The 26,984-nt window shown below is 51.7% G+C and overlaps 5 protein-coding genes across 5 annotated transcripts; 4 read left to right on the plus strand and 1 right to left on the minus strand.

The window, feature by feature from the left end:
- The first annotated feature begins 870 nt into the window (after positions 1 to 870).
- On the plus strand, positions 871 to 4,595 carry B0H65DRAFT_13412 (uncharacterized protein). Its single transcript, XM_062820841.1, has one exon. It carries the CDS (start codon positions 1,217 to 1,219, stop codon positions 4,394 to 4,396), a length of 3,180 nt encoding a protein of 1,059 aa, XP_062685837.1. The 5' UTR covers positions 871 to 1,216; the 3' UTR covers positions 4,397 to 4,595.
- Positions 4,596 to 6,303: 1,708 nt separating this feature from the next.
- B0H65DRAFT_13495 (uncharacterized protein) lies at positions 6,304 to 8,774 on the plus strand. Its single transcript, XM_062820855.1, has 3 exons — positions 6,304 to 6,375; positions 6,712 to 7,205; positions 7,282 to 8,774. The coding sequence occupies exons 2-3, from the start codon at positions 6,789 to 6,791 to the stop codon at positions 8,725 to 8,727; spliced, it is 1,863 nt and encodes a 620-aa protein (XP_062685838.1). The 5' UTR covers positions 6,304 to 6,375; positions 6,712 to 6,788; the 3' UTR covers positions 8,728 to 8,774.
- A 2,554-nt stretch (positions 8,775 to 11,328) lies between these two features.
- On the plus strand, positions 11,329 to 13,719 carry B0H65DRAFT_416142 (uncharacterized protein; the record flags this gene model as incomplete). Its single annotated transcript, XM_062824029.1, has 1 exon — positions 11,329 to 13,719. One exon carries the CDS (start codon positions 11,329 to 11,331, stop codon positions 13,717 to 13,719), a length of 2,391 nt encoding a protein of 796 aa, XP_062685839.1.
- Positions 13,720 to 16,122: 2,403 nt separating this feature from the next.
- Positions 16,123 to 18,599, plus strand: B0H65DRAFT_13702 (uncharacterized protein). Its single transcript, XM_062820890.1, has 2 exons — positions 16,123 to 17,404; positions 17,474 to 18,599. Exons 1-2 carry the CDS (start codon positions 16,370 to 16,372, stop codon positions 18,476 to 18,478), a joined length of 2,040 nt encoding a protein of 679 aa, XP_062685840.1. The 5' UTR covers positions 16,123 to 16,369; the 3' UTR covers positions 18,479 to 18,599.
- A 613-nt stretch (positions 18,600 to 19,212) lies between these two features.
- On the minus strand, positions 19,213 to 21,426 carry B0H65DRAFT_13711 (protein-tyrosine phosphatase-like protein). The gene is made up of 3 exons (XM_062820891.1): positions 20,777 to 21,426; positions 19,803 to 19,953; positions 19,213 to 19,663 (listed from the first exon to the last, which is right to left on the minus strand). Exons 1-3 carry the CDS (start codon positions 21,251 to 21,253, stop codon positions 19,284 to 19,286), a joined length of 1,008 nt encoding a protein of 335 aa, XP_062685841.1. The 5' UTR covers positions 21,254 to 21,426; the 3' UTR covers positions 19,213 to 19,283.
- Positions 21,427 to 26,984: the final 5,558 nt, after the last annotated feature.

A 26,984-nucleotide genomic window follows, 5' to 3' on the forward strand; every position in this document is an offset into this window, starting at 1 on the left:
CCGCCGATCAATGGGTGATAGATCGAGGCTTCTTGGAGAAGAGGTTTTCGATGTAGCTGTCCTTGTCGGAGGATGAATGGGCGTAGGAAAGAGGCCCTGTCGCGGAAATGTTGTTCGCGACAAACCCAGGGTGTTACAGGCAGGACTACCTGTACGTAACGCTTGGCCAGAAAACTCGGTTGATGACTGTCTCAGGGTAGTATCGTTCGTAGAGAAGGTAAGAGCAAGTGTTGAATTGGGTCGAAAGGCTGTCCCTTTGCCCAGAGGGTAGCTCGGAGCAAGTAAATTAGTAACGAAATTGGACATAGGATAAATAGGAAATTAGAGGTGAACACCTATGACTAGTCAGTCGCCCATGGAGACTCTGGACTTCTAGGTAGCAGCAACGGTTAGTACAGTAGGTATCATATACGAGCATCTCAGATGTCCCGTCATCCTGTTCTTCGACATCGATTTGACTGGTGTGGCCCAACACGAGCTGGCAGAAGAGGAAAGAGAGAGGGACCTGAAAGTCATAACGATGCCGGCCGACGGGCCGTGGAAATGAGGGGGCGCCGCCATGCAGTTGCATCAATGGGCTGCGGGCAGCAACATCATGTGTCGAAACTTCCGTCAACAACTTTCCAATGCCTCGAAGCCGTTTGGCTTTCATGCAGTGCTGCCAACGACAGCATAAACACAGCCTCTGCTCCTTGGTAACACAAGACGGGAATAATGAGAAGATCTGGTGAACTTGGGACAGCGCTAACTGGGCCCCAGAATAGCGTCACTGCCATAGCGCGAAACAGGGGGATGCCAGACCGGCATGCGGGGCCCCATCCCCGGCCCTGAATTGTCAGGGCAGTGGCCCGTTCTTGGCAACGGGTGCCTGGAGTGCCCCTTGGGCAGTTTACAGCACTGCACTTTCTGCATCAACAGATTGCAGTCACCTGACTGCGCGCTTGAACGCGCCTTCCTTTGCTGAAGCTACCCGTCGTCGCGCCCACCTGCCTACCTAAGCTGCCTTGCCCCTGTGGAAGCTGCCAGAGGCTAGACGACGCCTGCCTTCAATGACAAAGACCTGATTATTCTGCGCTTCTCCCGAACGGGCTGTTTCTCTCAACCAATCTAGGACTGACAGTCGGGCTATCTGCCACCACTCGACGAACGCCAGACACAATCGGTAATGTGACGATAAGACGATCGTTCCCTTGCGACATGCCCATCGACAGGCACCATGGCATCTGTTGTATCCTCCGGGCGCTCGGCTGCTGGGGCTAACGAGACAGGCAGCACTGCCCCGGTGCTCGAATTCCTCTGCCTTTTCACCCACGACTTGAAAAGGAAGCAAAAGAGATGGCAGGATGGCCGCCTCAAGTACCACACCTTCAACAGGCGCGTCATGGTCCACGATGACCGCGGAAATTATGTGGGTGATATGCACTGGCGTCGCGACTGGGATTTCGACGAGGGGGAAGAGATTGAGCTGGAACGGGGCGGCGTCATCGTCCAAGTTGCCGAATGTGTGGCACGTCAGCAACAAGATCTCTCAGAGTTGATAGACAAACGCGCGAAAGAGAAGGAGCAGCGCCAGGCAATAATAGCGTCACGGCCAGCCCGTCCTACTCCCGCGCATACGCCCCTCCGAGTCACTCCTAGGAACAACGCCCAACAGGATTACTTCCAAACTCGACACCGACCCCTAAACCAGCTTCTTGGCACCCCGACAGGCCATCACGGTCGTGCTCTCGTATCCAACGAATCGCCCTTTGAACAGCGACACAGCGTCGACGAACCCAACGATGGCGCTGACAGCTCTAGACCATCAAAGAGGAGACGGTATGAAGACACACCTCCGAGCAAAATGGGATATGCTCAGAGTTTGTTCGGTGCGCCCTTGACCCTGTCCGGAGCACCTGCGAGCTCGGCACCCTTGCGACGCCCTGCGGTAGCGAAGGTGCAGACTAGACGGGAACCCTCTCCACCACAAGAGCTTGACTCTCGGCAGCAAGAGGAAAGTATTGCGCCCACTCGAACGGCTCACACCATGCGCCCTAACCGCATGACGACTCAAAGAGTTGCGAACGTATTACGACCGACACCAGCGGCTAAAAAGAGCATTTCACCACCTGAAGAGAGTTTGTTCGTGTCACAAGAGGACCACAGTGATCCCGTGCAGGAGACGTCGAATCATGATGATCAGAGACATCACGCAGAGGACAGCAATACCCGGCCTTATGGACGTTCAAGTTTCTTTACTGGATCCACTACGAGTGAAGCAGCATACAGCTCCAAGCCCCCGCAAGTTGCCAAAGGAAAGGGCACATTGCTTTCGAGCATAGGAAAGAGCTCTGCATTGCTAAACAACAATAAGAGTAGTAACTCTACGCGCTCTCGTTTGACGTCGTCCAATAAGAATAAACAGACTATCATCCTGGACGACGACGACGACGACGAAAATGAGGATGGCCGGGAGCAGCGCAGAGATGCCTCTCCACCTCCCAGGCCAGTCATTGGGGCTAGGTCGAAACGTGCCGCTCCTGTTGCAGAGAAGACGCAAGGGAACAAACGCAAAAAGACTACGTCCGTGAAGAAGCCCGTTACCGACAAGGGAGCTCGACAAAAACCACAGAATGAATCAGATCCAGTGACACTTCAAGATGAGCCAATGGTGGAGCTCAAGATCAAATCTCGACAGAAGCGTGGTTTATTAGTACTGTCAGAGAAACCGAAGCGAGCCAAACGTCCAGCAAAAAGCCCTAGTAATGAGGTTGCAACCGAGCCCATGGAGGAGCGTACAAGTGTTAGGACTGTGGGCAAAAACGAAAACTTTGCGGTTAATCAACAGGAAACTTGCCCAAGTGTTCCCGACGACTCGGATGATGACCCCTTCGCTTCCCCGATGCCCGTCATCGACACCAATTCGCCACGAAAAGACAAATCCCGGGATAGTGGACGACCTGAAATCCTCTCCAAGTCCCACAGAGACCGACCCGTCGCAAACCAAGATCGAGGCGAGTCAGCTGCTGCCGCCGCTACGGATTCACGGACAAGCCCAGCAAAGAATAAGAATCAGCAAAAAGGCCAAACTTTAGTGAGCGACTCCGACTCCAGTTCGATATCCCACCACTCCCACGTTGCGCAGAGAAAAGGGAATGCTCAGCCAAAGGAAGTCAATGCCAAAGAGAGCTTTGAACCTCCCGAACCCAAGACGAAAGTACACATCGAAGTGGAGAGTGAAAAAGAAGACGAAGAGATATCAAGATACCCACGAAGGCGTAGAACCACTCGAAGACCAGCCTCGCCCGAGTCTAATGATGGGAGCAAAACCGATGAGCCTGAATCGGCTGCAGAAAGTGCTGACGAAGAGCTACCTCAAGTTCCTGTTGGTCCACGCTTAGCCAAACTCGCCAGGAAAAGCATCAAGAGCAGAGAGGTGATTGGCTTCGTTCCATCCAGCTCTCCGGTCATCAACATACACAAACAAGCCGAACCAGTCCCTGGCCATCCGGCAGCAGAGTCTCGTTTATTGGCCGAAGAAAGCTCAACTTCGCATAGCAACACGAAAAATCACGTTACGCCAAAGAGCCCGAAGGTAACCATGGCGGAAAATAACACAGAACGCACTGAGAAGCCCAAATCGACGCTACCGCTCTCTGTCTTAAGAGATGAGGTTGATACCGCTTCCTTACAACAACCTGAAGTTGTTTCTGAACAGACCTCACATGTAGCTACGAGTCCTGACAGCAACAACGTCACTCCTGAAGACGACCCCACGGCACCGTTCACGGATAAACAAGCGCCTGGCAATGAATTAACCGACCGCAGCTCAAACGTTGTTACCAACAGAAGTGGCAACGTTTCGGCCGATATTGCGGCATCAGCCACAGTCCGCAACCACAAACCACAGCCGGCTCAAGAGATTAAGGAACCCCCTTTACCTGTGCCAGATCAGGCAGGCCGTAGTGACGGGTCAGGAACTAAGGAACCTCAAGCGAAGGGCGATACGGCAATGTCACCGTTTCACAACTCTCGTGTGAAGGACAAACGCCAAACTGACATTGCCGTCAGTGTTCCGGTTCCACTAGATGGTCCTGCAAAAACAATGCCGCCCGTGGACAACTCATCCAACCATGTTGCTCCAGTGCGGATCGTAAACCCGGCTACAAGAGGTCGCAAAGCAGCACTAAAATCTCATGCAGCAGGCCAGGTACCGCAATCTATTCTTCCTGCTGAGCCCCCTCCAGAGCGTATAGTCCCACGAACCCGTGAGCTATCAAGGCGTGAAGCCACAGGATCCGGTCCCGAAGAACGGCCAAAGCGGAAGATGACTTTTCCCGGCTTCACTTCTGCTCGAGCAGGCGGTCCCTGGAGCAGAGAGGCATATGACCTGTTGGAAACGGGGCGACCGGCTTAAATCTGCCGCAATTATCTCTGGCGCGAAGCCAGCGTTAAGCAAAGCTCCATGAGACCAGGCTGCACTATCATATTTCAGGCTCTCTAAATGCTTCCACCCTTTGAGACGCAGGAAGCCTAGTTGGTCGACGACCCTTGTGCCTAGGAATGGACCATTATCCCCGACTGGCACAGCAACATCATTTCAATGGCGAGGAACAAGGACCTGCCCCTGCAATATTGATATTTTTGTCCCTTGTTATCGATACAGTTTCCCTTGGAATCGTGCAAAGTCAGAAGACAACATATGCATCCCAGTTGACCTTTTCATCAAGCGGAACGAGGTAGTCGAGATTGTAGTTAGGACCTCTTTAGTTGGTCGCCCGTACCTGAACTGTCACCCCTTTAATAACCAACCAATGCACGCGACGGCGCATGTCCTACCCCAGAAAAAAGGGCACATATGCGAGCGATACGAGAACAAGTCAATAATCTATGCAGGGAAGATGGATATAACTTCACCGACGAATTTGAAAAGCATCGTCGTGTATGTTGTTCCCAAGCTTGCTAATGACGCGTTTCTATCACCAGGTACCCGGAAGGATCCGGCATTCAGGAACAGGGCTCACAACATCACTAAAGCGTCCAGGTGACACCCTATTGTAACCTCTTGGCAAAGGCAACCTAACTTCTGAAGTCAACTGGAACGTGGGGCGAGCTTATAGATCAGCCCTGGTTTAATTGTTAGCGCGGTTCTTACAACCTCTTTCGATAGGGGAGAAAATACGGGATTCCGGACCTCCCATTGGTCCAAACCACCGCAAAACCACAACACTCGATCATGTCCCGCACATATGCACCAAAACTTGACTCCATTCGCAGCGGGCAATAGCGAACTAGAAAATTCCTAAGTCAGAACTCTCGCCTAGCCAGCCTAAAAAGGTAAAAGAGCCCTCTGGAAGTCCCGCGCTAACAATTAAACCAGGGTTGAACTGTACTTCTCTCGACCTTCTCCCGCCTCAACCTCTGCTCTCCGCATATAATGCACGAAGACGGCGATGGCGTTCATCTGACAATACCAAAGACCAACGACAAACATACCCGTACCTACTACTCGAGCCGGGGTACGACGACAGGTTGAGCATCGAAAAGGAACCGGGCGACCCCCACAGCTGAGCTTGGAATTAAAGTAATTCGTCGCTACCTCGCCAGGTCCCGCCGCATACGCCTCACGGCGATTTGCAAACCAAGCCGACTTGTTCCATGAGCGATCGGAAAATGTCTCATGAACGGCTTGGCTTACCCGTCGGATATATGCTTGCCATGAGGGACCAGGGGACGTCTACCTTGTAGGGCTCGGCCGGTCAACGTTCATAAGGAATACAACGGGGGGCAATCACCATATGAGGGGTAAACATGAACAGCCACGAAGCTGTTCCATGCTCAGCTTGCCCGGTAACTGAGTCTATGTGCAATCCAGGCATGGTCTTGTCAGATTCTGTCATTGTACAGGACAAAGTTGCCCGAAGTTGGGAAATGTCTTTTGGCCTCACTTCCGGGGTGTTTACTGGCCTCTTCCACTGCGCGCTTTACTAACCATTCACCTCGAAAACGCACAGGGATGGTAAAGCCTCTTGTCAAGTGTCCTGGGCAATGGAAGAATGGAAAAGAGGCGAAGGACAGGACAGCATTTTGCGCCAATTGAAAGGGTGGGTTCAAATCCCAATTGGGCAGAATGAGGCTCGAAGCTTTACATCCTACCAATCTAGTCTCCAATTCGAGGTACCAACGACGACTATAAAATGAAGGGACGCTGTCCACGGTGACTATCCAGAGGTATGTGCATCTTCCATGCTTCTCATTCCCTCTACCTTTCATCACTAGGAGCCATTTTTGACCATTTCATTTGTGTTTGTCGCAGTCGCGCGCACTCTCCACGGACGGCCAACAGGCTGGTGTCTGCCTGAGGGTGTGCCTAGCCCCTTGGTTGTTTCGTGTACTGTACGTACTCTCACCGGAAAGGGCTCTCCAAGATATTGAGGAGGCACACACCTATCCATCTGTTGGCACATTTCTTCCTCAACATTTCTTCTTGTCTACTTTTTCACACAAATCTTACCCGTTTCCACTATTCTATCGATATCTCTGTCTTGAAAACCCTTCTTCTCTTCTCCTTGTGGCTTGTTGCTTCCGAGTCTGTTCCCCTCTACTGTGTACACGAATAGCATCAGGTGGGGGACACTTGCGTGTCGCAGCCTTGTGCACTCACACCTCCTTCATCTCCTCACCTATTCATACCAACCTTTCGCCCTTCCGCTAAGCAGTCCGATTGTATAGTCAACAACTGTTCTCGTCATTTCTATTTCAACACGTCTCAACAGCAGAACAAAGTCAAGCTATAACTCATCAGCGCCATGTTCAGGGGCGGTTCATCCAAGCCTGATCAGGGCGCTGAGGGATCACGAAAACCTCCCCAGAGCCCAGAAGCGCAAAGGGCCTACAACCAGATGCGGGATGTTGAGGAAGAATCCAAACGTACGGGGCGCTTAAGCGAAGCTCTACGGCAGCGAGAACGAGACAGACGGAACGTTATCGGTCACAGTCCCTACTTAGAAATTCCAACACCCCAAAGACGACCTAGATCTCGTACTGGTTCAATCGGCAGTACTGGCCCAGCGTCAACACAAGGCTCGGATGGAGGAGTCGAGGACTGTGGGCGCAAGAGGCGAGGCCACCGCACCAAACCTTTGGAAGAACCCCAGAGACTGAGAACGGCATTTATTCGGACATACGTTGGTGCTTGCGGAGAATGTCGCACACGTAAAGTCAAAGTATGTTGTCCCATCCAACAGACAAGCCCATAGTTGATGGCATAGAATGGCTGACTCTTGTTTGTCAAACCGTTAGTGTACACATTTCGATGACGCCGAACTCGAAGCCAACTACCAGGCATTGAGACGGTCAAGACTATCAGTATCCCCAAGTTCACCAAGTCTCCATATCCCCATCAGTCCGCCAGTGTTCTATTCCCCAGTGCAATGTCCGAACGAACTTGTCGGAGTCGGCAGCCACACTGTCGGGTTTCCTAACCAGCCGATCGTGAACCACCACGAACATCTACCTGACGACATCGTGCTTGAAAGTCCAACGCTGGTCAATACTTCCAGGGGAGGTCTCTTCCTGTCCAAAGAAGACGCCCCGACCAATATCAATGCAGCCTATAGCCCAGCCTATAGCCCCTCATATCCTGCCCCTCTTGGCTTTGGTGAGCCATACACACCATTTCCCAACTCTTATCCCGGTTCTCCGATGCTGTCCTCGCCAGCCTCTTCGGTTGGAGATGTTGACAAACCACTTGGTTTACTCACCAACGACCTCATCTGGGAATGCAAACGAGGAGCCATCGATTCATGGGCAGTGGCGCCCACCGATAACGGATCGTATCAATGCCACGCACGCTTCCCGAATCATATCACTTTCCTGGAACACTACAGGACTCAACATGAGCCCTTTGTCAACGAGAAGATAGTACGTAGATGTAAATGCTGCGGCGCCTTCGAAGGACCCTTCGCTCTGAGCTGCACAAAATGCCAAAACGACGCTTGCTTACTCTGCGATGCCTCTGGTCCGTTGGACACATGGTATTACGGTACCATGATGCCTCCTGCTCCCAGTTTGACGTCTGGTACATCGACGATAACTACAGGGCAAGGCTTCGGAAACGGACTGCTGGGTCCTCCATCGTTTTACGGATCCAACTCTTACGGACCTAACTGTCATGGATCTAACCCTTACACATCCAACTCCTACGGCATCTACGGCAGCAGCTACGCCGGCTCTACGAGTAATCAGACTTTTGGAACGGCACCAACACCACGGTCTGAACACTCTTTTCACCAAGTAACCTCAAAACAAGGTTTCACTCGTCATCGCGATGAGAACTCAACCTCCCCCACCACAATTAAGGATCACTCAAAAGGACCTTTCAGAGACCACCACTTTCCCCAAAAGTCATTCGCCAAATGCGCCTCCCCAACGACGTTCTCCCTCATCCTCAAATCAGCAAAGTCCTTCTCCTTCTCGAACCTCAACCTCAACTTCCCCTGTCTCGCATTGGCGCACTATCTCATCCTGCTGCTTTTACTTCCTTTGGGGTCTTCGGATGCGAATACCACCACCGCCCCATCGTCTTCTCTGATCAAACGGGCCGCAGAAGATATGCCGTTGGTATCGGCTGTGTGTATTGCCCTTGGGGTGTTTGGGATGTGGCTGTTTCGATCTGGATCCCAATCTGTCGAAGAGGTTGCTGAGGAGGGAAGGGCAAGTTTGTTGCCGATGTCCTTGATCGCGTAATGAGTGGTCAAAGGCGGAGATCACCCTTGTCTCGACTCAAGAATCTAATTCTCTTTTCCCTCCTGCCTCTTCGGTTCGGTTCGGCGTCCGGTCCTATCGCGGTTGTGTTTGCAACACTGGTTGGTGTCTCGCTCCATCGTCATTTATTCCAAATTTTAATGATGGTTTTTCAACTCCTCGATTTATATAAACGCTTGTTCGATGTCCTGTATCTTCACTTTCAGTACACGCCTCAGGGAGGAGCAGCTCAGCAAGGATGCTGTCGTTTTGGTCCATGGTCTCTATGGTGTTTTTGGTCGCAGCCATTGTCAGCGTCGGACTTTGTGGGCTGATGAACTGAATTAATAGAGTACATAACAACAAGTGGCTTGGTTTACGTAACGAGTCACTCGCTCGGGCAGCCGAGCTTATAATGATTTTATAACATGATGAGGATGGTTTCGAGGAGGCACATGGATCTTTACTCTGTCCAGGCAGGGCATTAGACATTTAGATAACCCAGGTGGCCAATACTAGATGCTAGCTGGAGACCGTTGACAAGACCCGCGTGTTCGTTCCCAAGTTCCAACTAAGAATGGGACTAACAGCCTTACGGGCGATGTTATCCTGGCAGGGCAGTGAGTACCACTATTCCCACACACATGTACATGGGGAGTGGACGATGCTGGACACCAAGCCGACAAGGCTGTTAGTTGTTAGGTAATGGTTGGTAGTTGGCGGTGGCTGTTAGCCGCTGTTATCAATCGGTGGTTTCGAGACCCCCCTCAGTTTTCCTCGTTCTTTGCTGCACTGGAGTGTCAAAGAGTCACACACAGCCACCACTCTCATATGGGTGTGTGTGGGAGTGTATGGACACAGCCCAATTCACAATTCCCATGGCGTCGCATTGATGTGAATTGCAGACTACGGCAATTGGCGGAGATGCTGAAGAGTCATCGATTCAACTAAGCTTTCTTTTGTCCAACCTTATCCGAGCGATGTGAGAGGAATTGTCTTGTCTGGTTGGTTGCTTGGATGGTCGAGGAAGAGAACTGAAAGAGGAAGGATGCTCGTCGGTGCAGGGATTGTGGGTAAGCTCTGGGGGACCCTTGCCCGAAAAGAACCCAGCATTTGGAAGCTTGCAAGCTGTCCAATCATTTCAAGAGGAAAGCGAGGAAATGGAGACAAGCCTGGCTTGGCGCCGCTCCCCACCGTACCCACTCTCTCCACGAAACGGACGAGGGAGATTGAAGTTGTCAACCTCGAGAGATGCCCTGCCAGGCAGATAGGCAGCCTGATTGTGTGAAGCAACATCATCACTCTCAAGTGAAGGAAGCAAAGAACTGGGTGGAAAGATATATTGGAATATTTAAAGTAGGGACAGCGACGCAAAGTCGTCAATTGGATGATACCATCCCATCCCATAGTGAACATCATGTCAGACAGGAAGGTATGAATCATAAAAAAAAGGTGGAGAGCTCCCGTCTGCTGGGTTCCCAACCGCCAAAATGTCTTCTCACAGCATCATCATCATCATCAAAGCCATCTGCTCTCTAAAGATGCTGCGTCGGCTACCTTGAAAACAAGGTTCAATTGACTCATACGCACATGCACATCCCATTGAACCCTTTCGCTCCACATTATTTAGGCACACATCAAGCGTTGCACCCACCTAGAATCGCTCGCCGTGCTCGACCATGCAGGCCGCTGCCACAACCCCCTTGCTGGGTCGATGGAATGCTGGCTGCTGGAATATTTTGTAGCATTGGTGTGGCCGGACCCAACATCAAGATTCAACACATGACCAAGAGATCTTTCACAAACGGATCAAAGTGGTACGTATTCTTCGACATCTTGTAGAAAACGACCTGATTTCAAACTTGAAGCAGACTTCCTCCATGAGTTTTCAACAGGGGAGGACGGTCGTCTTATGTTTGACGCAGCTGCGATGCGGCTCAGACGTACAAGAAAAGAAGATCAAGAAGTAGCTGGCCGAAGCGCGCTAAGCCTAATCAGGCTCGCCGACGGCCGTTCCCTCCCCATGTCTTCGCTGCGCCCTCTCGTGGTCACTTCTTGCTGCTTTCGCATTGTTGGTCCAAGTGAAATATCGGCGTTGACTCCATCGGCCTACTCCTTCTTGCTCTTCTCTTTTCCTCCTTTTTCCATCGATATCGAATTGAGAGCACACAGTCACTCCGGCTTCCCAACCACAGGTGCCCCTGACAAGACAACCCCCTTCGTCTTTCGACACTCAACAAGTGTCCAGTGCACAAGCCGTCGGTGTTAACGAGGCAGTCGTCGTCAGCAGTCGAGGAGCATCCCCGTCGCCGTCAAGCATCACGGAGATCTCCCTACTGCCCTGCCGGCACCCCACCAATCTCAAGTTACCACACCCACGACAAGCAAGCAAACCCATCGGTATCGCTTGGCCAAAAACAACCTTGATTCAACCGTATCATTCAAGCTTTCCAGAAGCTGGCACACATTCTCACCAAAGAACCATTCACCAAAGAAAGCCAATCGACTTGGCCCACCCTGGAGCAGTCACGAGACTTTGCTTACCTTAACTCCGACACGTTGTCATCAACAATTATCCCCGATACCCCCGAGACTCTGGCTCAAATGGCGGGCATGTCTCGAACCAACTCGGCCAACGCCTTCATGGAGGGCTTCTCGGTCTGCCAGGCCAACCTCGGCGAGGCCCTCACCTGGCTCCCTGCCATGGGCACTCCCGAGCTCGACGAGATGATCAACGCCTTCATCCCGGGTCCTGCATCCATCAAGGACAAGCGTGCCCACATCTCCATGGACTTCCTCAGCTACTCGCAGCGCACTGGCTTCAACTTCAAGTTCTACCCCGTCCCCTCGACTTCCTTTGCCTCCGCTAGCACTGCTTCTCCAGCAAGCTCTTCGCAGTTCGTCGACTCTGGCTACGCATCCAGCTTCAACGTCTCCCCAATCATTTCCGACTCGAGCGCATGGACCCAGTCCCCGGCCTCTTTCACTTCCCCAGCCTCCTTCGACGACGCTACCAGGATAGTAAAGGCCCGCTCTTCGACCTCTGCCACCAAGAAGTTGACTGCTCCTAGCTCGCGACAGCAGCCCGTCGACTTTGCTAACCACCCTGGCATGCGGATCATGACCAAGGATGGCCGAGATGTCACCAACTCTGCCTCCCGGGGATGCAAGACCAAGGAGCAGAGGGACCATGCCCACCTCATGCGCATCATCAAGGCCTGCGATGCGTGCAAGAAGAGGAAGGTCCGCTGCGATCCCAGCCACAAGAAGCGGGCTGCCTCGCACACATCTCCCGCTGCGACCGAGCCGAAGCCCACCAAGAAGCAGAAGAAGGAGACAGCAAAAGCACCGCCGCCTGCTCCAGTTGTCGAGACCACTCCCGAGTTGCTCGTCACCGATAACTTTGAGAACTTCGACGCCGCCGCATTCGCCGTGCCCTCTGTTGAAGGAACCGAGAACGTCGATGACCTCTTCTGGAACCAATACTTCAACTTCGACCAGGATGCCTTCCCCGACTTTGCTTCTGGTACCTTCGACCAGTTCGCTCCTTCCCAGGAGCTCTTCTACCAGAGCACCAGCTCCTCATCCGCCGCCTCTCCGTCGCAGGTATTCACTCCGGAGACCCCGGTACACACTCGCCCTTCACCGGCAATTGCCATCGAACCGGTGATTTCGACGGCCGCTCCGGCTCTGCCCTACCTAAACCCGGGCGTTCCTCATGGCACCGAGTATGTCGACTTCAACCTCTACTCGCCACCTGCCGACTTCTCTCTCGACGAGGAGCTCCTCGGCCTTGGCCAGCAGCAGTCCTACGCACCCTTCAACTCTGGATACGCCGATCAGCAATACTTCGGCGATGCCAGCGTCGTTGCCCACAGGACTGAGTCACGCTCCAGTCCATCTTCGCCATCCGTATCCTCCGGAGTAATAACAAGTCACCAACGACTGCCACTTGAGGTATACGGCGGACTCCATGGAAGCGGAGACCTACAGACCTTGAGCAACGTATCGCCAGCTGTACAGACCCCTGGTCAACTGACTGTACGACAACAACAACAACAACGCCGTCGCCAACTCGCATCAGGCAATGAGAGCAGGGTAATCCTACAGAATTCTGATCAACATTTTGTAGTGATTGGCCCAGGAACGCTACCTATTCCAGATTCTCCACCCACACAACGTCCTCTCTCCCCGGCGCTGAATGTTCAAAATGCACCTCATGACGTAAGTCACAAATCTGTGATGAACGCCGGTAGCACGCACCTACAACAGTCGCCGATTGCTTTGCAATCTGTGAATGCCGGTGTACTTGCCACCACCCAACACGCATCATCCGTTGAACAACAGTCTCGCGCCGAGACGGCTGCAAGGTCTTCAAGGTTGAGGTCACCAGTCAAATCCAAGAGCTCTGTTGCTCAACGACAGAAGCAAGGATTTGCTGGTCTCCCGGTAGACCTCCCGACAACATCCCGAGATGTCAGCAGCTGCGGCATTTGCCATAGCGCTGCCTCCAACTCGACCCTCCTGAGGACGACAACGATGGCCTCGTCACCGTCGTCCACAACCACCACCATCCTGCCAGGCCGACGAGAAAGCGGCGACGGAGAAGGATTCGCGAAGATTGGAGAAAAGCTTTCCAGCTACAGTACCTCCGCGTCATCTTCCTCTCAATCCTCCTTTTTCCCGCTAGTCGTACTTGGTCTCGTCTCTTGTCTCGTGGTAACTGCTTTGCGGTCATACTGCAGCAACAACAATAACAGCTGGGGCGGTCATCTTGACCCCCTCAACACTCTGTTCATTGCGAGCATGTCATTGTTCTCACTTTGGCAACGACAATCATCCCGATGGTCAACCGATCCCGACACCGACACCACAAGGTGTTCCTCAGTCCAAGGACTCTTCGGCTCCTCAATTTCACGACAAGCGAAAACGCTTGTTGCGAGGAATTCGGCCCTTGTCCGAATGGTGTCGGGATCACGATCGATCATGGTCTAAATGACCCCGGCTAAGGCTGGAGTTGGCGACAAAGATTGATGTGATCTGATCTGATTTGATTGTTGCCAATTGTCAGATTCTTTTCATGGCATGCAAAGCATATGATTCAGTTTGTTTTTCAGTTGTTTAGCGGTGTGCTGCATTTGCGTTTTTACCACGATACCCCAGAAAGTCTGTTCTTTTCTTTCTTTTCTGAGCTTGAGACATGTTGTCGTTTTTTCTCTTTCTGTCTTTGGAGAGAGAGAGGACGATGGTGCTTTTAAATGACGGCTTGCGAAGCGAGTTGACTTGGGTTGATTGATGTTGAACTGGTGATGAGAGAAGCCCGGACTGGGCGGGATGAGGCAAGGACTTGTTAAAAATGTGTTGGGTTCAATTTCAAGGATATATGTAGTAGTAGTACTGGGCAGTGTTGGTTCTCACTCTCCTCGATCTGGGATGACTTACTCAGTCATCAGTCGATTCATCAATACAAGTCGGTCCTTTGTAGGCCGTCGTAAATTATACTTTGATGTCCCCTTCGTATGGTGAACTGTGATTCTTGAATGCCACAAACTTGCACCTCGTAGCAGTCCGTTTCGGTGCTTCACACATTGAAGGCAAGCCGGACGCAAGCAAGCCAAATCTGGCTCGATTTCAACACGGCAAATCTCGCCAAAAGTTGGTGAAGTCGACTCATGGTCGCTTGACTTGCTGAGTTGTTTCGTTGGTTGTTGTAAATTTCGCCGCAAGATAGGAACTGTCTCATCCGGGAAACCGTTTTGCTCTGGCGGTTCCTAGCCAGATTATCTACGCTCTGAACAAGTCAAGTAAACAAAACAATTCAAACCTGGGTAACACGAGTCAAATTTAACCGCGGTTTCTACAACTGTTATGTTAAAAGTACGATTTTTGACTTGACTTAACTTGACTTGATGAAGCACTGCTTTGTACCGTCGTAGCAGTCACTTCGTGATGTTTGTGACGTCGGACGTGGACGTGGACAAGGGAAACTGTGGTAGCCGCTGATAAGCTGATAAGGATCTGTTTTTATGAAATTGTTAGTGCAAGGGGTGTTTGTAAACGCACAGACATGGATCAGACGAAGAAAGTGGAGTCAGTTCGCCCTTCCATTCAAGGTCTAGCCCAACAAAAGTCTGCAGCACATGCAAAGTCGCAAAGAAGGTACAACATGAACAACGGCAACACAAGTCTGATGTTGGCCCCGTCGTGGCCACTTTTGACTTGAAGTTTGTGTCTGTTTGGTTTTGAAACGTTCTTTTACACTTTTTCTGCCGCTGCCATATCCATCCATCTTTATTTGGCGGCGTTTTGTGGCGTATAAGCGCGGCAACGTCTACCGATCTTTAGCCAGGCATATCATATCGACCTTTCTGAGCGAGAGGTCTTGACAGAAATTGAAGCCAATGTAGGTCCCATTCCTTCCGTTCGCTTTTTTCTACTGCTTCTCTTCCCTTCCCGTTTCCTGCAGTCTGCATTCTGCAAATAGACGTGTTCCTGCAGTGAGTATTGAAGATGGTCTTCTTTGGATGGAGTGAGAGTGAGCAGAGGTACTTGTAAGAGGTTTGATACATCCATCCGGTCATCAGAGTGGGCCTTTTCTTGAAACTCAAAAAGTTCTCGCTCACCAATCCTTGTCCTGTCTGTCTCTCATTTTTTTTTTGGCCTTTTGCATGAGTGAGCGCAAAACAGAAACTAACAACACCAAACGCTTGCAGAGTGTTGTTGTTGGCGACACCTCACTGTCGACTACTGGACGGAGCTGAGCTGTTCTGTTCTGTTGGTGGCCGCAGTTCGCCGTTTACATACATACTAGACAGACATCGATACTTCCACCGACACGGGACGGAAGGAAAAAGTCAGTCGTCCAAAGTTCCCATCGTTGGCCTCACACACACAACCCCAAGACGGGACACAGACACACAGCGGCGTAACGGAGCCCGGACCCGGAACCGCAATATTGGAGATTGGGTCTGATCAACGGGAATCGCGGAGAGTTTGAAAGGGTTTCGCTCCCGAGAAACCTCAAAGGTGTTCGTTCGTTCATCCAGGATTCCAGGTCGCTCCTTCCAACCGCTGCACCAGCAGGCATTATCACCAACAACCAAACGCCGATTAAGCGAGTTGCTGCATTTTTTCCAACAAGAGCATCCATCCACTGCGCCTCAAGCACAGCCGTCAGAGCAAGGTGACAACTTGTCACTCGTGCAAAGCAGCGGTATTATTTGTGCTGCTGTTGAGGCAAACTTGTCGTTCTCTGCGCATCAAGTTTGACTGAGTGTTACCAGCTCGTTGGCGTCACTTGGTGTTCAACAGGTTTACCTGCCTCTCTTTATCCTTAACGGTTAAACATCATTATTACAGGGAGGAAGGAATAGAAGGTGTGGTGGAAATCACGTCGAGAGAAAAATTTGAAGGACGTGCAAGGAACCGTCGGCAAGCGTAGACTTTGGAAAAGACGAAAAGGAAGGAAGGAAGGACTGAAGGAAGTTGAGGGTTGAAACAGGAAGAAGCAGCTTGCACCTTGGTTATTTTTGGCCAACCCATCGTCGTCGAGAAAGTGGTTTGCTACAAGGCATAAAAACGGAAAGAAAGGTCGATTGCGACTGCAGCTGTTGTTGTTCTGCGATTGCTGCTTCCACCTTCCAGGATGGCGTATACTTTCCTGGACGCGGTCGCGGCCACTGGCCAGCGCATTTCCGCTTTTTTCCAGACCCTCACCATTTTCCTCCTCGACCATACTCTCCGACCGGCCTTCAGTTTGTTCTCAGGCAACTTCAACATCCCTCTGCTTGAGGGGCCCCCACCTCAGCAAGCCGCCGCCGGTGAAGAGCAACAAGAACACCCGCGTACCGAACTTGAGCAATCCCAACAACAACAACCACAACCTCAACATCAGCTTGACGTCCAAGATCAGAATTCTGTCACTACCACTCCCGCAACCACATCTCAATCGCAATCCAAGAATCAATCCGAAGACGCTTCTGCTGCCAATTCTGACGCTCTTCCGCAAGCTTCCTTCTTGTCGCTTACGCCCGAACAAGCAAACAGCTCAAAGCTGCCCGACACGGAACCCGACATGGTCCGCACGTCATCGGCCACGGCCACGCTGGCAGCGGAACAGCAGCCGCTCAAGAAGATTCCCATTCCCAACGTCATTCCCGCCCTACCCCTAGTTGCCCCTGCCAAGGAGAATGCGGCCCCCGTCAAGGCCGGCTCTACCGTCGCCGCCTCCGCCGATTCTGAGAACAAGCTCACCGGAGATTTGGAACGTCTAAGCATTGCGACTGACGCCGCTGCTATTGCCGCAACCGGTGCCGTCGGTTCCGGGGATTGGGTCCCTGCGACTCAGCAGCCATCGGAAATCACCCAGGATAACAACACCACACCTGCCGCGGCCGCTGACGGTGCCAGTGATGCGGAACCTCGACAACTCCTCAAGACCAATGTGCTTCATGGCCATGGCCCTAGCACTAGTGTCGGCTGGAATATCGTCGACTCTCTTCCCAGGGCCCCGGTTGTCCGCTCCCCCGCTGTCCCTATCAACCATGAGCTCTCGCAGACTAGTCAGCTGAAGGAGGGCTTCACTGATAGCGCAGCCCAACTCGAGGCGGAACTTGAAACGCCCGAAGAGGCTGCGGAAAGGGCTATGCACGCTGGGTTCATGAGGGAGGCTTTGGATATGGTATGTTCCCGTGCTACTTGAATACCCTCGTCTTCATGTGTTGCGCTTGCTAACTGACTCTGATTGTAGGCCCGACTCGCCCTCAAGACCAACGAGACGCCCGTCGGTTGTGTGCTTGTTTACAAGGACCGAGTCATCGCCAGGGGCATGAACGCAACCAACGTCAGCCGCAATGGCACTCGGCATGCTGAGCTTATGGCCATCTGCGCTCTGCTGTCTTACTCCGGTGACGCTGATCTTGAGCCTAAGAACGCGCAACACCAGTGCAACCACGATGAGCCTAGCGTTTGGGGCGACATTGACCCCGGTGACGGCCATCTCTTCCCCTACGGCCAGAAACTTCACCCCGCCCCCCGCGTCGACCGATCAGTCATTTCCGAGTGCACCCTTTACGTTACCGTCGAGCCTTGCGTCATGTGCGCCTCGCTTCTTCGCCAGCTCCGCATAAAGAAGGTTTACTTTGGTGCTGTCAACGACAAGTTTGGCGGAACTGGTGGTGTTTTCCGCATTCATAAGAACTCTCCTGTCTCGATGGCTTCAGCCCCTCCGTCGCCTGCGCCCCAGAACGGCAAGGGCATCGCGAGACCAGCTTTGGAGCGTCGCCCCGTTTCCGCTCTGAACATCGGCACTGGTGGAGTTGAAGGCCAGGAGCCTGAGCCTGTTGGTGATGAAAACGATGAGTCCAAGCAGAATGAGACGGTGGGCGAGCAGCCTGGCCAGGATACCACATCTCTCTTCGAGCCTGAGCTGCATGGCGATGGTGGTAATGTGGAGCCAGGCTATGAGGTAGAAGGTGGTTGGGGACGCGATGAGGCCGTCACCTTGCTCAGACAGTTCTACGTGCAAGAGAACGGACGGGCTCCCGTTCCCAGAAAGAAGGAAGGTAGAGCGGCGCGCCTGGCGGCCATGATGGAGCGCGACGGCCATGCTGGCGGTCCCATGGCCGACGCTCCTGCGGTTGCGAAGCCCGAGGAGAATGGCGCCTCGGTTGATGGAGATGCTGCGGCGCAGGAAGGGGAAGAGAAGTCGGAGGAGAAGACGGAGGAGAACTCTGGTAACAGCTCAGATGCTTGATCCAGTGAATGGATCAAGGCGCAGTCCTGGTTTCAGGAGTCTGGCGAGCAGAAGCTAGATTCTGGAGAAGTGTCGTGAGTATTGATTTGTGGAGGTATGTCTTCATTCCCTTCCTTTCAACTCACGTTTACTGACTGTTGATTAATAGGTTATATCATAAGCATCAAGGACTGAAAGAGGGTGTACAGTCTTTGCAAAATACTGCATGCATAAGGGCATTAGGCATGGAATGGCATAACACGAGGTACGGCGGGGGAGGCTTTTGTGTTTTTGTATCGATTTTTTTGAGGTGTAGTGTTTGAGCATTGGTTTGCATGTAGAGAGGATCGGTATCACGAGTTCGTGTGGGCTTCAGGTTATGGAAAAGCTATGGATATGTGAGGAAGCAAGGAGAGCCAGGAAAGGCAAGAAACTGGAAAAAGTGAAAGAAGAGATTATGCCTCACGGCTTTACAAAACTTGAGCAGTTTACGCACTTTAGTCTTAGACCGATATCGCGGATTTGAGGTGCGGTCCTGGAGGCCCTTCTGTTCAGGTGGACGAGGGCTTATCATGGCTGATGATCATGACGAGTGGCCTATTTTGAGATTGCGGGCTGCATAACTCCATCCAGCACACTCTGTATGGCTCTTGACATCTTTATATGCTGTAATTGTATGCTCTAAACGTATATAGATCCTTTTATCACCCAAGCTCTAGCACCAGTTTCCAACACTCCGTCTTCTCACACCTTCAAACCTTCCCCAAAACTCACTACTCATCCATACCATCAAACCCTCACATACGCCCCCCTCTCCCTATCCTCATCAACGATAAACCCCCTCAACAACCTCCGCATTCCCCCTCCAATCCACCAACCCCCCCTCCCCCACATCAACAACCATGACCTCCCTAATCCTCTCCACCTCCGCCCTCGTAACACCCAATTTCTCAACCACATACTTCTCCACGCCCCCATACTCCTCATCAATGTACTTGAGCGTAGCCAACATCGATTCTTTGCGGGAGGAAACATGTCTCTCGGCAGCTGCCCGGTCCCCGTCAAAGGCCGGGTCCAGCATCACGTGGTCGACGATGGCGGACTTGCGGTGGGCGAGGCCGAGATCGGTTAAAGAGTACTCGTGGGCGATGACCGGGGGAGGAAGGTGGAGGAGGGAGAGGAGGAGGGCTATGAAGAGGCCTGTTCCTGTTTTTTGGGTAAAGGGGGGAGGGGGTTAGTGAGTTTGTTTGGTGGTGGGGAGTGAGGGAGGTGGGAGGATGGGAGGGGGTAAAAGGGGAGGCAAGTAGCGAGGTGGGAAGATGGAGAGGAAGAGAAAGAGACTTACTGTCTTTGCCGGCACTGCAGTGCACTAGTAGTGGGGAGGGGGTCGTAGACGTAGAGGAGGCTAGATGCTTGAAGATGGTTCGGTAGGGAGCATATTCGTTCTTGGGGTCGGCGGCGCCGGCGAGGATGGTCGAGTAGGCGCGGACAAAACCCTGTGTGACGGTTGTTAGAGGTGGTGGTTGATAGGGGGTGTGGTTTGGCTTGGGGATACCTCGAGAAGAAAAGGATAAAGGAAACAGATAAGGGGGAAAAGGAGGAAAAACAAAGGGAAAAAAAAAAGGAAAGAAGAAGGAAGACAGAACGAAGAAAGGAAGAAGAAGGGCGCTGCTCCGGCCTCCTAGGGCGTTCGTGCAAAAATAACTGGTTATCCAGACAAGTTGCAAAAGGGCAGGTGAAGCATCGTCGGAGAATACACTATCCATCAAGGTTCTTGAAGCAGAGTCGCACATTGTGCCTTGCTTGCTGTTGCATAGCCGCCTTTGCGGATAGAGCGAAGGTGCAAAAGTGACATATGCAGGTCATAAGGGAGGACAGGACGGTAGGAGACGACGGGAAATGAGATGCCACAGACGCCAACACAGCAGTTCAACCTACGTGACGTGCATCATCATCACAGCTTTCATCATGGCTTCATGACAAGTTTGTGTCATCCGCCCAGTGCGTCCTGCCCTCTTTCCTTGGGTTTGCAAACTCCCCTCTACCCTCTGGGTATTACTTGTAGCGTCACACAAGCTTTTCACAAGCTTCACAAAATGTGATGCAAGCCTCGTTGACCCAACTCCAGCCCCAGCTGTGGAAACGATAACTCCAGGCGGCAGGGCAACGTCTACCCCTTTCCCAATTCCCATACCCTCAACCCACCTAAATTCCCTTCCTCCCCCTTTCCCCGAGATCCCACCCACCCTGCCCAGAAAAGAGACGAAAAAGACAAGAAGAAAAAGAAAAGGTCATGAACAGATAAAAAAGACGACTTACCTCCGGCCCATCAGTATAATCCCTAAACCGCCTCATCCTAACCGCCAGCGCTTCCGGACTCAAATCCACCCCCGGAAACACCGGCACATAATGTCTCTGCGCGCCCTCCCACTCCTTCGGCTCCGTCCCGGGTGTCTTGCCAAACTCATGCTTGGACCGAAAATCGTACACGTGCGTGATGCCCAGCTTTTGCATCACGGCCACGCCTTCGTCTGTTAGCTTAGTTGGGTCCGCGGAGCGGAAGACTACACCCTTCCGGACCATCTTTTTCTTTCCGGAGGCAGGGGAAGAGGGGATCTCGTAGCCGCCGATGTCGCGGAGGTTGGCGAGCCCGGGCGCGGAGATGAAGGGGGGCGAGGGGAGGAGGAGGGTGCCGACGGAGGAGGACGGGGTCGGGCCGGGGAGTTGGCTTGGGTGGGGAGAGCCGGAGCCGGACCCGGCGGCGGCGGCGGTTGTGGTGGGGGATGGGACACTCATTTTGTCGGCTGAAGGTGGGGTTGATAAGTGCTGGGTTATATCCTATTTCGAAGCTGGGGTCTTTTGGTGAGTATGACCTCGGAAGTTGATACAGGTAGATATGATGGCGTCCGAGTGGGTGTGTGAGTGTATATGTGTGTTGTTCTTTCCACTTGTGTATGACGGGTGAGGGTCCACTGAGTAGGTGCTGGCGGATCCTTTTGTGTTTGCCAAGACTTGAAGCTAGAGCTGGGTTGAATGCTCCTTTCGTGACTATCCTCCGCTGCAATGTTCGTGATCCTGAACAGTATAGGGTCAGTCGCCTGAAGATTGGATCGCGGTGTCTGTTAGAAGATGAGATCTCGATCCTGTCAGTCAGTATGATGTTGTTTGGTGGTTGTGGTCACACAAAGCTGAATGAATGAGTCCACGCCTCACTTGACAGCTCCACCAAAACCCACACAATCACACCCTACCAAGCTGCACTTTCAGTGATGATGTCGAGCGAATACACTAACAAGTTTGCTAGCATTTTGCACCTAAGTGGGATAGTGCAACGAAGTCCCAAGGAGGCTCAGCTATCAGATGGCCCCCAACCGTCATCTTGGAATCCCTCACTTTGATCGTGCCGGTCATCGTCATTGGAAGCCTTTTCGGGTCCGACTGCCGTTGAGAATCCTCAAGCAGAACAGCGGTGAGTGGAAATGTGCGAATTACCATCATCAATTGCTCCCCTTTGAGAGCTGGGCTCGATCGGTCGTTTTTTGGCTGTTAGGGTGGAAAATGGTCCGCGGACTATCCTCCTTTGTTTTTCGCCTGGCTTCTGCTGTTATTGTTTCCATTCCCAGGAAAATGCCCTAAAGATAGGCCCTAGGTATCCGTTAGCGGACTTCTCGACTAAATTGGCCTATAGGTAGTTCGCCTTCTTCGGTACTTCGGTGCACTGCCCCGGGTACGTATCTTATGAGGCTCAAATCCAGGTCTTGGCGGGTACATCACCACTCTTTTCTTTCTTCTTCCCCATTTCTCCCGCCTTTGTATCTCGATCTTTAGTTTCTGGTTTAAACCAACTGTTTGAAGACGCCATCATGCTTAGAAGGTAGCTAATGCTTGTCAGCCTGCAAAATAGGGACAGTTTTTGTCCTGAGTTCTCCGACCCTTTTGTCTTGAGTTCACTCAGAATGGTGTAGCTTCATCCACTTCTGAGAGTCTGGGGTGTCACAAACCGATCAATCAGAAATCGGTGAAAACAGGGGGCGTGATATGTTTGCCTTGGATGCCTTGGATACTTTGGGGGGCTATGACGCCCACGGATTGACTTCAAGCCGCTCCGATATTCTCCCGAAAACTGCTTTGCGGTCGAGTGCCTGGTGGCTTGTTCCAGTTGTCGTGCGATGTTGAGGGAATGGCGTCCGGCAGGCGCATTTTTGAGGCTCTGAATCCAAATTCTTGTCCGATACCGGTTGTTTGTTCCAATTATCCCATCGATCAGCCCATTGAGCCCAGAGACTTGCCTCAAGATCGCCTCGAGATAGTTAGCCAATGGGTAATGGAAAAGCGTGGTTGCCTTCTTTGCCCTCACCGGAGACCCCTTGTCATTTTGGTTGTGTATGGCCACTCGGAGCTCTTCCTGATGAGTTGATCATCCCTCGATTTGAGCCTGAGCATATCCTGCCAATGTGCCTGACAGTTGGCCTTTAGAAGACAAGTCTGGTAGGGAAAAGAGGCCATGGGGGGGGCTTAATCTGCCGTCAAGGGATGAGAAGATGGCTGGCCGATGTATATAGTGAGCGCCGGCTCCCTGCCCGCCTTGGGCCGGGCCTCCTGCTTAGATGACTCGGCGTCTGAATATTTTTCTCTTGACGGGCTGTCGTCCAGGTGGATAGGATAGGTGTGGTCGCTAAGCTTTGCTGCATCAACTCAGCGAGTGTCTCATAAGCCACACAGATCTTGGCCGATCAAGGTTGGTGACAATCAATACCATCAACCTCCGACGCACCATCTGTGGTGAGTTTGCGTGCTGATAATAGCGACGCCTAAAGTGGCTTGCCATCATCAACAAAGCATGTCGCATTTATTTGGTACGTCTATTGGTAAACACCCAGTTGTGCTTGAGCTTCTGTGTAACTGGCGATTTATGAAGGTCTATTTTGGCGAATTTTGGAAATTGATAATAGGAAAAATGAGTGTCCTGACCACAGTTTCAACGATAATCAGTGTCTGAACCGCAAGTTTTAGTAAAAAGCGCAGCAAGCAAGAAGAGTCGAGGAGCAAAAATGGCGAGAAACCGGACGACAAAGAAAAGTCAGCAGCTAAACACGAAGGCGATAACTGGAGAAATTGAATGCGGTATCGAGTCTAATGCAAATCTAGCGCTGAGGACACAGGCAATTAAACAAATCCGAAGGAAGGGGATAGGAAAAGGGAAAGAAAATCAGGTTGAGCCACCCAGCTGGATGATCGTCATAATCCAAAGCATGAGATTATGAGGAAACAAAACCCGAGGAACACAGGCGAGAACAGAAAAGCCACCAAATACCCCTATTGTAATTAAATTCCTAGCTTAACCGCTTTTTATTCCTCCATGTCAAAACACCGAACTTGCAAAACTCCAAACTTGAATTTGAGCGCCGCCGTGATATCGATGGTTGACGTGAGTCGAAAATGAGATCTAGAGATAGGGAACCTCCATGACTCGAAATATTTAAGGAAATGACTGATGAGAAGCGAGCCTCGGAGGGCGCCGGGTGAGATTTTGAAAGCGTTGGTGACATTGGAGTCGAAACCCTCTGATGAGCCCTGGCCGAGTCGAGTTGCCGCTTAATTTACGTATAAATCGAAGCGGTATCCTCATCATCTCAGGCTTAGCGCCTTGTTGAAGAAGATGAGCAGGAAGGGAATGCCGTATCACGGACAACGTGGTTCTCCTTCTTACAACTCGTGCATTGGACGTGCTGGCAGCCGGGCTCGTAGCATTTCGAAACCCAGGACGAGTTGGGAGCACCACACGAGCAGCAATACCAGTGCTTATACTCCCCGAGATCGGATGAGCCCTAAAGTCGTTTAGTGTCTGGTGTATCGGAGTGATTGGGAAGGTCAAGTCCTACCTTGCTATTGTTGCTGCTACTGTAAGGCATCTTGAGGATGGGAGTTTTTTCTTCGAAGTGAGTGGTGATGGATGATGGAACGAAGATCAATAGACAGACAAGGTCGAGTGGTCTCCATTCCCATCAGCGTCCTGCTTCCTGCTCATATATCCAAATCTCAAGTTGCCCAAGGGGAAGCCTATACAATGGCTTTCTGTTCACGCGACAAGCCAGGTTCCCTCTCTGTCCTCCGTCAAGCTCAAGGCGAGTTGCATGGCCACGATGAATGCCTTGATGGTTCATGGAGTCTTGTCTGAATACCCTGGAATAGGCGTGGTAAAAGCTTCAGGCCGAGTGGGTCATGGCGAAGGGCGTACTGGACAGCGCAGCTTGTGGGAAAAAAAAGCCAGCGTTTGTTGCTCCAGAGGTAAATGAGCTGTTCGGTGAAGCTCAAATTTCCACATTGACTGAAAGCTGTGTTGCAGGAATCGTCGACCTATTCGTTGACGACGGCATCAAACCCGGCCAAGCCTCCCTTCACCGACCGAGAATAGGATACTCGTGAGCATAATTGAGATTAATTGGACCTCTGCTGGAGGTGAGTGACGCATTGATACTCCTCTCTCGCTTCGATCGCCCAGTCGTTGAGAGGACGTGACCGGAGGCTAATGATGGCCTCTCGCCCTGAAATCCAAGCCCCCTTCTCTGTACCACGCTTGTCTTCATCGCTATGATCCATAGCTAGACCGCGGGTATCGAGCACGTTGGATTGAAGCCGGGATGCGCTTAAACTGAAGCGCATTGTGACAAGTCTGACCGAGTCTGTATTTCCATGGAAAAGATTCTGTCCAATCAGATTAAGTCAGTAAAGGTTGTTCTAAAGCAAAAGCGCACCAAACAATGAACACAACAGAAGCAAACTTCGCATATCTGGGAGTCCTACCACCTTTTTTTAAGAGAGAACTGTTGAGATCTTGTGAATTGTAAACTTAGTTTTGTGGTCAGATATTGAAGCAGGGTGCCGTTGATTAAACCTATTGATAGACCTTGTTGTCCACAACCAACACGGGACCAAACTGATAAATGTAACTGCTCAGATGGAGAAATGCCTTTGATCGCGGCGAAGATCGTGTTGAACCATTGAGTGTCTTCAGACGTCTCTTATTCACAACACGAACGGTGTAGGTCAGTCAATCTTATTGTGCTGCTCTATGAATATCCTTGTGTATTCCGGATGCATGTGTACCAGCAGGCGCTTGTATGTCGAATCGGGTAGAATAACCCGTTCATGGAAAACCGTTTGAGACAGTTCTTGATGGGTTATCGGCGCATGCTGTCCATGTTAGGGATCCCAGGCCATGGCTTTTCCATCTGCAGTTTGGTTAGCATGGTAACGCAACCTCTAGATGAGAATAACTCACGTATAAGTGTAGAGCACGTAGTCGTAAAACCACCCCAATTTCCTTCAAATACTACTTATCAAATCTGGAGCGATCGTTCACTTTCCTTCATCACCCTTCGATGTAACCATGATCGTTATCGTCGACATTGCCGTTGAAGATATAGGTTTGTCGGCTATAGCAAAATATTTGAAGATCAAAAACCGGCCACTGAGCCTATCCTGTAAGTGAAGTCAACCATTTCGAGCGAGATGATCTCCCTTTATATAAGATACCAGGTGGTCGTTCCAAGAGCGCCGTCATGCTTGCAGTCCGCAGAGCCTCACACTGCCAATGGAGGGACTTCAAGGGTTTACAACTGCAGTTTTCATGCAGTCAATATCGTCCCGCGGGATTTTGCTCAAAGCCGCAGTTTGTCTGCCAAACACAGCAGCATTCCGATGATGCTGTCAAAGGAAGCCTGACCGACTTCCTAATCGAGCCTCTTGCGCGTCTCACATGAGATAGCTAGCGGTCCTTGTGATCGCAGATGCGGACTGTATCCATCAAGCTGAGACGCCCGTAGCAGAATGGCCGAGTGTGAGCCGGCCGGCTTTGAAAGTGCGAATCTCATGTTGTTGCTGTCGCCAAAGAGGAAATGCGGCGAGCCGAGGCTCCAACAGCAACCCCTCAACTCGAGGCAGAACGTTGAGGCCTGAAGTCGGTAGTAAAACATGCGAACGTTGGGACCTGAACGTGAAGTAGTAGACAGCACGCAAGTTCAGACGGCCGCGATCGCCCATGATGATCTTGTCTCCGATGTCTATCCTGGCGGAGTCTGAAAACATGAGGGAGGATGGGTTGCAGTTGGAATAAGGTTAAACCCCAACCCAGGAGCAACGATCATCTGAAACGTCAAAACGACAATGATGGGATGATGAGATGTTGGGCGATGGCGCGGGAGATGAATGGAAAGAAAAGAAGCCAATTGCAACTGAAAAGGTTTCGGAATCTCGCGACCAACGTCCAAATCATGTTGTGTATGCCGGCACTCGATTCTTCCATTCCGGGCTCCCATCTCTATCAGCCGAGTCCGTCGCATTTGCCAAAAAGCACTGAAACATCCATCATGTTCCAGAAGGTGAGAGCGTCTGCATTCCAGTCGAATTTTAGCGGGCACTTAGCGCTGTGTGAACAACGGAAGGCACAGTCCAGGTGCACTTTGCGGTGCACTTTGCGGTGCACTTTGCGGTGCACTTTGCGGTGCGGCAAGGCAGTGCCTGCCAG

Source organism: Neurospora tetraspora (genome assembly GCF_033439725.1).
Source record: "Neurospora tetraspora strain CBS 560.94 chromosome Unknown B0H65scaffold_1, whole genome shotgun sequence".
Classification (NCBI taxonomy): Eukaryota; Fungi; Ascomycota; class Sordariomycetes; order Sordariales; family Sordariaceae; genus Neurospora; species Neurospora tetraspora.